Source organism: Carlito syrichta, unplaced genomic scaffold, assembly GCF_000164805.1.
Source record: "Carlito syrichta isolate Samal-C Ts95f unplaced genomic scaffold, Tarsius_syrichta-2.0.1 Scaffold153201, whole genome shotgun sequence".
NCBI classification, from domain to species: Eukaryota; Metazoa; Chordata; class Mammalia; order Primates; family Tarsiidae; genus Carlito; species Carlito syrichta.
In genome coordinates, this window is record NW_007097297.1 from 155,468 (window position 1) to 168,729 (window position 13,262).

Below are 13,262 nucleotides of genomic sequence, written 5' to 3' on the forward strand. Positions count from 1 at the left end.
GCAAGTTGCCCAGGCGGGTCTCGAACCCGCGGGCTCAGGCAATCCACTCACCTCAGTCTCCCAAAGTGCGGAATTACAGGCTGAGCTACCGAGCCCGGCCGAGACTTTATCTTTTTCATGAAAGTTTTCTCCAAACCACACACAATCCAAACGTGAAGAGCTCCTAAAACTTCACTGTCCGGTGGTGATCTTTGTGACCTCAGTGGAGGTGGATTTGGCCACGCTGAGTCTTTTAGTGTCCTCTGTCAGGGAACAGGCATTGGCGTCCCCTATTTGCCGATGATCCCCCAACCACTTCTCTTTTCCTCCTCAAGCTCAATCAAGCGGAGGGACTCTGGGGCAGTGGCTCTCAACAGGGGAGTCAGTTTGTCCTCAGGGGACATCTGGCAGTATCTGGAGACATTGTTGTCACAATGAGGGGGGGTGGTGCTGGCATCTAGTGGGTAGAGGCCAGCTAGTGGGTAAAGGCCAGAGATGCTGCTACATATCCTACAATACACAGGGCAGCCCCCACAACAAAGAATGATTCAGCCCCAAATGTCAGTGGTGCTAAGCTTGAGAATCCCTGCTCTGAGAGAACTGACCAGGGCTCAGGTGGATGCCTCCAAATAGGCCCATCACAAAAACAGGTGCTGGTGCCAGTGTCTCCCGGGCTTTGAGTTTCTCAGTTCATGACCACTTTCATGACCATCTCCTTCAGGGCGGCGATCCTATCCACTCTGCAATAGAACACGCCATCTAGCTGGGTGCAGTGACTCACAACTGTAATCTCACCACTTTGGGAGGCCAAGGCGAGAGAATCGCTTGAGCCTGGAAGTTCAAGACCAGCTTAGGCAATGTACCAAGAGCTTGTCTCAACAGTGGCAGTGGGTGTGATGGCATGTGCCTGTAGTCCCACCTTCTCAGGAGGCTACTCAAGGCTGCGGTGAGCAGAGATCATGCCACTGCACTCCGGCCTGGACAACACAGTGAGACTCCGACTCAAAAAACAAAACAAGCCGGGTTTGGTGGCTCAGCCTGTAATTCCGCGCCTTTGGGAGGCTGAGGTGAGTGGATTACCTGAGCCCGCGGGTTCAAGACCTGCCTGGGCAGCGAGACCTCATCTCTACAATAAATCAAAAAATCAGCCGGGCGTGGTAGCGCATGCCTGTAATTCTGGCTACTTGGAAGGCTGAGGTGGAAGGATCACCGGAGCCCAGCAAGTCGAGGCTGCAGTGGCCGGGAGCAGCCATTGCATTCCAGTCTGGGTGACAGAGTGAGACTCCAACTCAAAAAAAAACCAAAAAAAAAACCAAACAAAAAAACCCAAACTATTTCTAGCAGTGAAGAGCCTCATTCTAGAATGAGTTTCCTAACCGATGCAATAGAGTATCTTCAAGGGACGGGGGATGCCTTTTTAAAATCTGCACACAGGTTTAGTGGGAGCTGTAGTAAGTAGGTACTCAACAGAAAGCAGCTGCCCCCATGGCGTCACCATTCCCAGCTCACCTTCTCCAGTTCCTGCAGGAACACCTGGGCAATCCAGGAGGCCCTCTCGAAGCAAGTGATCACTTCCTCCTCCCGCTCGGTCAGGCGGAAGCGGGAGGCAATGGAGTTGGGCAGGCATTCCAGGGAGAGGCCTGCAGGAGGAAGAAAGTATGTCAGCCCCACCCTGCCCAGGCCCCCTGACTCCAGGTCCTCCCCAGGGGCCCAAGGTGGGCTCATCCTGGGAACATACACCCTGGAGCAGCCAGTGAGAGGCAGAGGGCTGAGGAGGGGAGGGAGGAAGCTGAAGCATTGGTGGTGTTAGCAGTGGCCAGGAGCAAGCAATGTGCCAACAGAGGGCACCCAGGCCGCACATGGGGAGTCACTCCACGTCACCCCAGCCCAACTCCTGCCGACCCAGCCAGCCAACTCCCCGGAAGCCGCTCCTGACTGCTTCCTCTGGTTGTTAGACTTGAAGCATCCACCCTCTAGGTGCTCATACCTTCTACGCTACATTGTGGCCATCTCCGGCCAGCTCTTCTCTCCCCCACTTGCTGACAGTCCCAGGTGGGCCATGTGACCCTCTGTGAATGGCCACAGTTCCTAGCACAGCACCCCGAGTGGCAGGTACACAGGTTACACAGCACTTTATAGCATTTTATAGTTCCTCCTTGCATAAGTGACCTATCTGCCTGAATGGACACCTACTTCCCATCTTTCAGGGAGGGCACCTTGCTTTTCCTCTGGCCCCCCTACTGCAGTCTCAGTTGACCACAAGACCACAGAAACCAGCCAAGAGTGAGCACCTGGCCTAGTCTGGGCCAGGAAGAACCAGCCTCAGAGCTGTCACTCTTTCCACTGGGGTCGTTAGCAGGTACTAGAGGTCAGGCTGGAAAGGTGAGGGAAAGCCTGCCTTCAAATGAAGTCTACCCAGCATGAATATAAATAACACTACTGAACTGGACACTTAAAAGTGGTTAAAATGTAGCCAAGCGTGGTGGCTCATACCTGTAATTCCAGCACTTTGGGAGGTTGAGGTGGGAGGATTACTTCAGCCCAGGAGTTCTGAGACCAGCCTAGGCAACATAGACCTCGTCTCTACAAAAAATAATTAGCCAGGAGGGGTGGCACATGCCTGCAAACCCCAGCTACTTGAGAGGTTGAGGCAGAAAATCGCCTGAGCCCAGGAGGTTCAAGGTTATGGTAAGCAGTGAGCATGCCACTGCATTCCAGCCTGGGTGACAGAGTGAGCCCCCAACTAAAGAAAAAAAGAAGGCCGGGCTCGGTGGCTCAGCCTGTAATCCCAGCTTTGGGAGGCTGAGGTGAGTGGATTTTCTGAGCCTGCGGGTTCGACACCAGCCTGGCTAACTTGGTGAGACCTCATCTCTACAATAAATAAAAAAATGAGCCGGGCGTGGTAGCGCGTGCCTGTAGTTCCAGCTACTTGGAAGGCTGAGGCAGAAGGATCGCTGGAGCCCAGCAGGTGGAGGGTGCAGTGGCCAGGAGCGTGCCATTGCACTCCAGTCAGGGCGACAGAGTGAGACTCCAACTCAAAAACAAAAAAGAAAAAGACAAAAAAAAGAAAAAAAGAGTTAAGATGTAAATTTTCTGGTTTTTTTTTTTAACCACAATTTTAAGTTTTTAAATTAATAAATAAAAGCTCCAAGGCCAAAAAACAAAAAACTCTTAAAGAATAAATAACAAAATCTGTAAAAAAAAAACAAAACAAAACAAGGGAAAGCATTGTTAGGCTTACTAGAAATATGCCATAAAGACAAACAACTATATTTGTGACAGGTTTGTTTTTTCTTAAGACAAGAAAAGCAGTGAATTAAACTCTCGTCATGAAGACGAAATGAAGTCTGTACAGCGTAAAGATAAGAAGTGACAGAGATGGGCAGATTCCTAAAGACAGTGTTTGAGCACCTAGACTCGGTGTTGCCTAAAGCTGTAACCCCTGAAACTTTCCACTGTATGAGCCATTAAACAACCCCCACCCCCCTCAACACACACACCCCCCTTTACTTTTTATTTATTTATTTATTTATTTTTTAGAGACAGGGTCTCATTTTGTCGCCCAGGCTAGAGCACAGTGGTGCGCCATCCTAGCTCACTGTAACCTCAAACCCTTGGGCTTAAGTGATCCTCCTGCCTCAGCTTCCCCAGTAGCTAGGACGACAGGCACACACCACCACACACAGCTTACAGCTAACATCTTCTTTCTCTCTCTTTCTTTCTCTCTCCTCCCCACCCTCCCTCCCTCCTTCTCTCCTTCCCTCCCTTCCTTTGTCAAAGCCGGTTTACACTGTGTTTCCATCCTTGCAGCTCACACAGACCTGACCAGAAGGTGCTGTCCTTCCAGATGGTCGGCTCCCAAAGACAGAACCCGTGTCTGTCTCACCACGGTGCCCCACATGTCTCTTTCCATATAGTGGATGCCCTCCATGATCTTGCTGATGGGATGTATCACTGTAGAATCTTCAACTCTTTCCTCCGTTAGAAGCCCCGACACCCACCTGATGACCAAGTCCTTAACACTTAAAGTCTCCCCTCCCCCTTCTTCAGCTACCTTAATTCAGGCTTTCTCTCTTAAGTGGGTGAGGGTGACCACATCAGTCTCCTAACTGGCCTCCCTGCCTCCAGTCTCATTCTACTCCCCAGGGGGATCCTTCTAAAACTCTCCAGGGTTCCTCACTGCTGTGGAGTGATGTCCAAACTCCTAAGTTTCCATCCCAGACCCTCCACGGCTCATTACTGTCCTGTCTCCAGCCTCATCTCTCTCCCTACCTGCCACATCTGCACCCAACCTCCTGCTCCCAGTTGCTAGGCTGGAGGATGCCTTCCTCGCTTGCTCTGGAATGTATCCTTCCCACCAAATCCACCCAAGCTCACTTTCTGAATGCCATCTCCTCCACGAAGCCCTTCTTGATATTCCCGGTGTCCATGGAGCCTCTGTCTCACCATTTCTGACTTGTTCAACACATTTCCCCACCCAACCTGTAGGCTCCTTCAAGGCATCAACCTGGTCGTGTTCACCTTTCTACCGCCTGGCACACAGTAGGCACTGGACAAGCACTGGCTGCATGGATGGAAGATGACAAGTCTGATCGTGCCTGACACAGTACAGAGTACTCTGCAAACAGTTGGTAAGGCATTGGGGTTGTTTTCCTTAGCTGGATCCCAACAAATACAGACTCGGTGACCTTGCCCCCTGCCAGGCTGTGGTGTGACTAGGTCCAAAGGTCGGGGTGCCTCAGCCTGGGGAGAGACAGGCACAGAACGGAACGTCAGGCTCCTTGCTCAACACAAAGACTCCGTCACCCGGGTCACTGCGTGTCACCGTGTCTCCTGCCAAATGACTCACGACCAGAGGGAAAAGCTCCTTGCTGCAGAGGACTGAAGGGGGAGGGAGCAGAGAAAGTCAAGGAGGCCAGCAGGGAGCAGTGCCAGCCCCTTCTCCCAGGCATGTGTCTGTCCACCCTGCAGGAACAAACATACGGACTGCTCGGAGGAGGCCTGGCCCGGGAGACCAACTGCAGAAGGCAGGACACGGCCAACTTCAGAGGACACAGAGTGGCTCTGTTCTAGCATGACCGCCCTGTGGTCCCCAGAGAGGTGTGCTGAGGCTGGGTTCTCCTGCCCCGCCTCTAAGTCCAGCTGCTGGCAGGTTTGAGCTCTGGTCCTCAGCCTCCGGTGGCCACCACACAACAGTGAAGTTAGGATCAGCGGTCTGCAGGGCCTCCTCGTTCCCTGTGCTTCATTTGTTCCTGCTACTCCCAGCAGGGCCCTCCTCATCATGCTTCTCCAGAATCCCAAATCCCATCCTCCTTGAAAAGTTCAAAGCAAAGCCACCTCCTCCCTGAAGCCCTCCAGTTGGAGTTAAGTCTTGCTACCTCTCAACTAACAGAACATCGTGGGGGTATCTCCTCTGAGTGTGCCTTTTCCCTACATTACTGTTATCCTCTCTGCTCATTTCTGAGTGATCACTGCACTCTAGTGACAGTCCAGGACTTCATGTTTAGGAAGTTTAAGGACGGATACACAAATGGACATATTCATGGATACAGGAGGCAGAGCCCAGAGGAGTGGTGGGTGGCTCACACCTGTAACCCCACCACTTTGGGAGGCCAAAATGAGAGGATTACCCAAGCCCAGGGGTTCAAGACCAGCCTGGGCAACATGACGAGACCTCATCTCTACAAAAAGATTAAAAAGGTAGCAGGGCGTGGGGGTACACGCCTGTACTCCTAGCTCCTTGGGAGACTAAGGCAGAAGGATTGCCTGAGCCCAGGAGGTTGAGGCTGCGCTAGCCATGATTGTGCCACTGTACTCCAGCCTGGGCGACAGACTGACTCTGACCACCCCCCAAAAAAAGAAAACAGAAAAGAAGGTTCTTGAAAAATTCATAAACAAAAACAAACTGTGGTATATTTATACAATGGAACACCATTCAGAAATTTTTAAAAATTACATTGTGCAAAAGAAGCCAGACATCAAAAAGTATATGCTGTGCGATTTCATTGATATGGCATTCAAAAAAAAAAAAGGCAAATTCATTTATACTAAAACAACAAGTGGTTGCCTGGGGTGGTGAGGATCAACTGGAAAAGGTCCCAAGAGGACTTTCTGTGGTAATATTTAATTAGGGTGCTGGTTACATGAGTATTTATATTAGTTCAACTCATCAAGTTATATACACTTAAGACTCATACATCTCACTGCATAAAAATGCATCTAAATGGAGATAATGCCTTTTTTGAAGGAAGCAGTTACAATTCAGAGAAATAGAGATCGGCCAGGCTCGGTGGCTCATGCCTATAATCCCAGCATTTTGGGAGGCCAAGGTGGGAGGATAGCTTGAACCCAGGGATCGGAGATCAGCCTGGGCAACATAGCAACACCTTGTCTCTACCAAAAAAAACAAAAACAAAAAATTAGCTAGGTGTGGTGGTCCACCTGTAGTCCCAACAACTTGGGAGGCTAAAGCAGAAGGCTCGCCCAGTAGGTTGAAGCTGCAGTGAGCCGAGATCCTGCTACTACTCTCCAGTATGGGTGACAGAGTGACACCCCAACACAAAACAACAAAACATAAAAGTTCAAAGGAGAAGGGATACATGCATTAAGGTGGTCCTCTGTAAAGTCTCTTCCAACATACACAGACCAAAAATGTTCCTGGAGCTGGTAATGGTTTTTCCTAAGCAAAGTCACAATCCAGTCACCTGGTTCTGCCCATAAGAAGTGGTATATCGCCAGGCGCAGTGGCTCACGCCTATAATCCCAGCGCTTTGGGAGGCGGAGGCGAGAGAACTGCCTGAACCCAGGAATTTGAGACCAGCCTGGGCAAATTGGTGAGACCTCGTCTCTACAATAAATAAAAAAATTAGCTGGGTGTAGTGGCACATGCCTGTGGTTCCAGCTACTTGAAAGGCTGAGGTGGAAGGATTGCCTGAGCCCACCAAGTTGAGACTGCAGTGGCCATCAGGGTGCTACTACACTCCAGCCTGGTTGACAGAGTGAGACTCTGACTCAAAAAAAGGAGTGGGGGGCATCTTTACTTTATGTTTGTTCCCTGATTAATAGGAAGGTCCATTTTCCTGCCCACAAATATGTGACTGGAAATCTGCCGGGGGACTCGGACCCTTGGGTTCTCCACCCTGTTCCGTGAACACGTCTGCACAAGTGACCAAACTGCGACACGAGATCCAAGATGGAGATGGGTTGCTCCGAGCCCAGCCCTCAAGAGATCCAGGTTTTTAGCGCAGCCCTGTGAGGTAGGCAGGAAGCCAGGCCACTGGGAAGAGCTGGGCACTGCTTCGTGAGTCCCTCTGGCAGAAGGGGCCTTTCCACGTCAACACCCAGCTCTAGGAGAGGTCCCTTTCCAGAGGAGGGCTTGCTTTTTCATTAACTGGGAACCGTCAGTTTAGAGGCTGGTGGACCCTGGCACAGCCCAAGGCCCAGCACCAGGCTGGTCCCGGCTCCAGTCTGAGATGATTCACCACATCCAGACAGCCGCCCTTCCAAGAAGCCCGGCCTGAGGAGCCCAGGAGCCTCAGGCCCTGCAGAGGTGGAGAACAGATAGCTTCCCCTGGAATGGAACAGTTCTTTCCAGATGGGTGGACCCCTCACTCCCGCCTACCCAGCCCAGTTGAAAGTAGAAAGGCACAGGCCACAGGGCTAAACCCGGAGCTGGGTACTCTGTGGGGGAAGGGGGGGAACGCAATTCACTCAGCCCCCAGGGAGGGAGCCTCAAGGCCGGGCAGAGAGCCCACACAGATCATACTCAGTGGGCAAGTGAGGGAGTGTAAAATGGTTCAGCCTCTGTGGAAAACAATATGGCCTCTCCTCAAAAAATTTAAAAGAGAATGACCATATGATTCTATTTCTGGGTATATACGCAAAAGAATTGAGAAAAGGGAATTGAAGAGATGCCTGTGCACCCCGGTTCACGGCAGTGTTATTCGCAATAGCCAAAAGCCCAAATGTCCATGGACAGATGAGTGGATAAACAAAATGTGGTCTACACAATGTCAGCCGGGCTCGGTGGCCCAGCCTGTAATCCCGCGCCTTGGGAGGCCGAGGTGAGTGGACTGCCTGAGCCCGCGGGTTCGAAACCCGGCTGGGCAACTTGGCGAGACCTCATCTCTACAATAAGTCAAAAATTAGCCGGGCGTGGTAGCGTGCTCCTGTAGTTCCAGCTACTTGGAAGGCTGAGGCGGAAGGATCTCCGGAGCCCAGCAGGTTGAGGCTGCGGTGGCCGGGAGCGGCCACTGCACTCCAGTCTGGGCGACAGAGTGAGACTCCAACTCAAAAAGAAAAAAACCATACAATGCCATGATCGTCAGCCTTACAAAGGAAGGAAATTGACATGCAATAGTATGGATAAAACTTGAGGATATTAAGCCAGACACAAAAAGGCAAATGCTGTTATGATTCCACTTAATACAAGGTCCTTGGAGTAGTCAGCTTCATAGAAACAGAAAGCAGAAGGGGAGCTGCCAGGGGCTGGGGGGAGGAGGAAATGGGGTCTTGCTGTTTAATAGATATACAGTTTCAGTTTTGCAAGATAAAAAGAGTTCTGGAGAATGGTTGCATAACAACGCAAATAGTAAAGATGTTTGGAAATCAGTTGCACAACCGTGTCTTAACAGTACTGAACTGTACACTTAAAAATGGTTGAGATGGTAAATTTTATGTATATTTCAACACAATTTTATTTTTCTTGAGATGGGATTCTCACTATGTTGCCCAGACTGCTCTTCAAACTTCTGGGTTCAAGTGATCCTCCTGCCTCAGCCTCCCAGATAACTGTAATTATAGCCACTGTGCCCAGATCCCAATTAAAAAAATTTCTTTTTTTTTTTGCCGGACTCGGTGGCTCAGCCTGTAATCCTGCGCCTTGGGAGGCTGAGGTGAGTGGATTGCTGAGCCCACAGGTTCGAGACTCGCCTGGGCAACCTGGCGAGACCGCATCTCTACAATAAATCAAAAAATTAGCCAGGCATGGTAGTACGCGCCTGTAATTCCGGCTACTCGGAAGGCTGAGGCAGAAGGATCACCGGAGCCCAGCAGGTCAAGGCTGCGGTGGCCGGGAGCGATCATTGTACTCCAGTCTGGGCGACAGAGTGAGACTCCGACTCAAAAAAAAAGAGACCAAGACCCCGTGAGCTGGATCCCTGAACAGCCAGAAACGGTTTAGCACACAGGTACAATGACAGCAATGACAGGGGACAAGTTCACAAAATTATGATAGATCATTACAATGAATGATATGAAGATATTTACAGCATTTTTCTGTATTGACAAATGACTCATAAATTTTTTTTTTTTTTTGAGTTAGAGTCTCATTCCGTCACCCAGGCTGGAGTGCAGTGGCACGCTCACGGCCACCCTAGCATCGACCTGCTGGGCTTAGGCGAGCCTTCCACCGCAGCATTACAAGTAGTCAGAACTACAGGCATGTGCTACCACGCCTGGCTAATTTTTGACTTATCATAGAGACGAGGTCTCACCAAGTTGCCTGGGTAAGTCTTGAACCTGTGGGTTCAGGCAAGTCACTTGCCTCGGCCTCCCAAAGTGCTGGGATTACAGGCTGAGCCACCAAGCCTGGTCAACTCATAAAATATTAACTTTAAAGAAAGCAAACTGTAAAATAGACCATGAACTTATTTTTCCTTTATTTTGCTATTTTTTAAAGTTTTAAGACAAAGTTTATTAGAAAAAGGAGGAGGAGCCGGGTCATGGTGGCTCACAACTATAATCCCAGCACTTTGAGAGGCAGAGGCAAAAGGATTGTCTGAGTCCAGGGGTTCGAGACCAGCGTAGGCAACTTGGTGAGACCTCATTTCTACAACAAACAAACAAATTAGCTGTTGTGGTGGCACAGACCTATAGTTCCAGCTACTTGGAAGACTGAGGCAGAAGGATCGCCTGAGCCCAGCAGGTTGAGGCTGCAGTGGTTGTTGAGCGTGCCATTGCACTCCAGGCTGAGAGACAGAGTGAGACTGAGACTCAAAACAAAAAAAAAAAGAGAAAGAGCAAGAAAGAAGAGAGGAAGGAAAGAGAGATATGCCAGAGCTGGCATGGGTGAGACAAACTGCCTATTTTTATTTTTAAAAGTACATACTAGGCCGGGCTCAGTGGCTCAGCCTGTAATCCCAGCACTTTGGGAGGCCTGAGCCCTCGGGTTCAAGACCAGGGTTCTAAACCTCGTCTCTACAATAAATCAAAAATTAGCCAGGCAAGGTGGTATGCGCTTGTAGTTCTGGCTACTTGGAAGGCGGAGGCGAAAGGATCACCAGAGCCCAGCAGGTTGAAGCTGGGGTGGCCTTGAGTGTACCACTGCACTCCATCCTAGGCGACAGAGCGATACTCCAACTCAAAAAAAAAAAAAAAAATAAAGCACATACTAACCTGTAGGAAACAAGCTGTGTCTGAGATCTAAGTCTCTGTATCCTTAAACATAAAATGGGTGTACTAACAAGGCCTCGCTCGTGGTGTGGCCAGGATCATTAAATTAGATGAAATATCATAAGGAGTAGAAAGTATGCTCTTCAAGAATACTTCCAAGTGCTTCTCACAATGACCTCTGGGGTAGGGGTAACCCTTCTCCGGGGCTATCTCATTCAGGAAAAACAGTTGAATTCCGAGACCACCTCCAGCTAAAAGCATCAGAGTGAAGATTAGCTCCAGGTCTCGGGTATCTATAGAGTCTGGGGTCTGTTCTCTCGTCCCAGACTGCCTGTCGTCTTTCCCTCACCCTTGGTGACCCACAAGGGACAGGCCTTCGTGTTGATGCTGGCTCCTCAAATATATCTCTCCAAGCCCCGTCCACACTCCAATGCCCCACCGATTCCTTGTAAGATAGCTGCCAGAGACATAAGAGGCTACCCGGGGAGGATATGCGTAATCACACCGACTTCTGCCTGTGCAGCCCCTGTCCCCACTTTGTGACTCTGTTGACCCTCTTTCCCCAGTCAGCAGAAACTGTGTCTTGTCATTTTGCCTCTCTCAGCCCAGGAAGGACTCAATGAAGGTTTAGTGACGCAGCTGGCTTTCCTCCAAGCTCCCCTGCAGCCTGCTCTTGCTTCACCATCTAGAAGCCAGCCTCTCACCTGGTGGCTAGGCAGCAGTGACACTAGGGCTGAGCCCCTGTCCCCACAAGGCACACAGCCTACGCCCCTTCCAGAAGGAGACCCAAATCAACACCGAATTCCTGCCATACCAGGGCTAACAACACAAAAACCAAATATGCCACCATATCCTGTCCTGGGAGCAGCTTGGTGTTCTTTCTTTTATTTTTAAAAGTTTTAATAAGCCACAAAATCCTAGGCGAGCACAGAATAGCTTGGAGTTACACCCACCAAAAGAGAACAGGAAAAAAAAATACCCCCTCAAGTGGTGAGGAGAAGAGACTTGGCGGATCATAATACTCACAGCTGCTTCGTGTATTTTGCTTTTTGACTTTTGCAGCGGCCTCACAATCTAGCATCGCACCACAGGACTTCATGTGAACCGGGTCACGGCACCATGGCATCCCCTGAGCTGGCTGTGAGGCAGAGGGGAAAGCAGCCCGGCTAGGCTGAAATATGGGGCAGGACCGGTTCTCAGGGGTTACAGAACCCAGGCATGGAGCCACAGGAAGCCCCAAAGTAGGCACCGATGAGGAAGGTCTGTTGGGCTCAAGGCAGAATATGACTGGAGAAGTAGGGGTCACTGTCCATATCAATAGCACACTGAGTCTGTGCCACAGCAATGGAGAGTAGAAGGAAGATAGTAGCCAGGAATAGCCCTCTGAGGTGGACAATGCACCCAGGGCTTTCTAGGGCTGAACTGGCTAAGGCTTGAGATGTCAAAAAAGCAGGCTCTGAAGTATCCTGGCAGCCAGGGAATCACCCTTAAGGCTTAGACCAACATAAAAAAGAGGATAGCTGAGCACGGTAGCTCATGCTTCCAATCCCAGCACTTTGGGAGGCTGAGGAGGGAGGTTTGCTTGAGTCCAGGAGTTCAAGACCAGTGTGGGCAACATAGCAAGACTGAGTAGTTACAAAAAAATCAAAATATGAGCCGGGCCAAGCACGGTATCTTACATCTAGAATCCCAGTACTTTGGGAGGCTGAGATGAGAGGATTGCCTGAGTCCACAGGTTCGAGACCAGCCTAGGACTTGGTGAGACCTCATCTCTACAGTAAAACAAAAAATTAACTGGGCGTGGTAGTGCCTGCTTGTAGTTCCAGTTACTTGGAAGGCTAAGGTGGAAGGATTGCCTGAGTCCAACAGGTCGAGGCTGCAGTGGCCGTGAGCATGCCACTGCCCTCCAGCCTGGGCAGCAGAGTGAGACTTCCATGCCAAAAAAAACAAAAAGAAAAGGAAAAATCCAGTCCCTCTCCTTCTTTGCTGTTATTTTCCAGCTAGTTGCATTTTTGACATTAAAACCATATGTCTAGTTAGACAGAAACCGATCCCCAAAAGCACTGTTAGGACAATTCCTGAAATACAGGATTGTCTGGGTTGAGTCAGGTGGGGCAGTGAGAATTTTGCCATCTCCCAGCTAAGAAATTAGAATTCCAGACATTCAGCAGTAGCAGTGCTGGCTGAAATAGTATAGCCTATTTCATCTTTCTTTTTTTCAATTTTTTTCCTTTATACCATCAAAAACGAGTTTGAAAAGTCTATGCTGTCTTCAGGTGAAACCTTGGGACGTGGAGGCTGGAGCTTGAGGGCATGTGGTAGAACATTTCAGGATACTGGCCAATGTTGGGGACCTCCTGGCACCCAGGGCAAGACCTACCACAAATAAGCCTTAAAAGTGTCACTCCTGGCAGCCTCTGTGAACTAGGAAGCTTTGCCTATGGACAACAGTGCAAGACAACCGAGAGTCAAGGCAGATATTCAAGTTGGAGATTCTCTGCCCCTGATGTAAGCAGGGCAGGGCCAGAGGAGGCAGGGAGACCGTATCAGGAGAGAAGGCTGGGAGGCCAGGCACAATAGCTCGCATCTGTAACCCAGCACTTTAGGAAGCCAAGGTGGGAGGATCACTTAAGGCCAGGAGTTCAAGATCAACCTGGACAACATAGTGAAACTCTGTCTCTATAAAAAATAAAAATTTGCGATGCGTGGTGATGCATACCTGTAAATCCTAGCTACTCAGGAGGCGGAGGTGGAAGGATTGCTTGAGCCCAGGCGGCTGAGGCTACAGTGAGCTATGATTGTGTACACTGCACGCCAGTGTGGGTGACAGAGACCCCAGACTCACGGAAAGAAGGAAAGAAGAGAAAGAAGAGAAAAGAGGAAAAGAGAAG

The 13,262-nt window shown here is 50.1% G+C and overlaps 1 protein-coding gene across 2 annotated transcripts in view; it reads right to left on the minus strand.

Moving 5' to 3' along the window:
* TTC7A (tetratricopeptide repeat domain 7A) overlaps window positions 1–13,262 on the minus strand; it is a 123,662-nt gene that overhangs the window by 96,138 nt on the left and 14,262 nt on the right. For both annotated transcript variants that reach the window (XM_008050585.2, XM_021708860.1), the window contains exon 3: window positions 1,489–1,619. Coding sequence is in view for 1 of the 2 variants with exons in the window: in XM_021708860.1 (XP_021564535.1) it covers window positions 1,489–1,619 (131 nt within the window). In the remaining variant the exon portion in view is untranslated. The remainder of the gene's footprint in view (window positions 1–1,488; window positions 1,620–13,262) is intronic.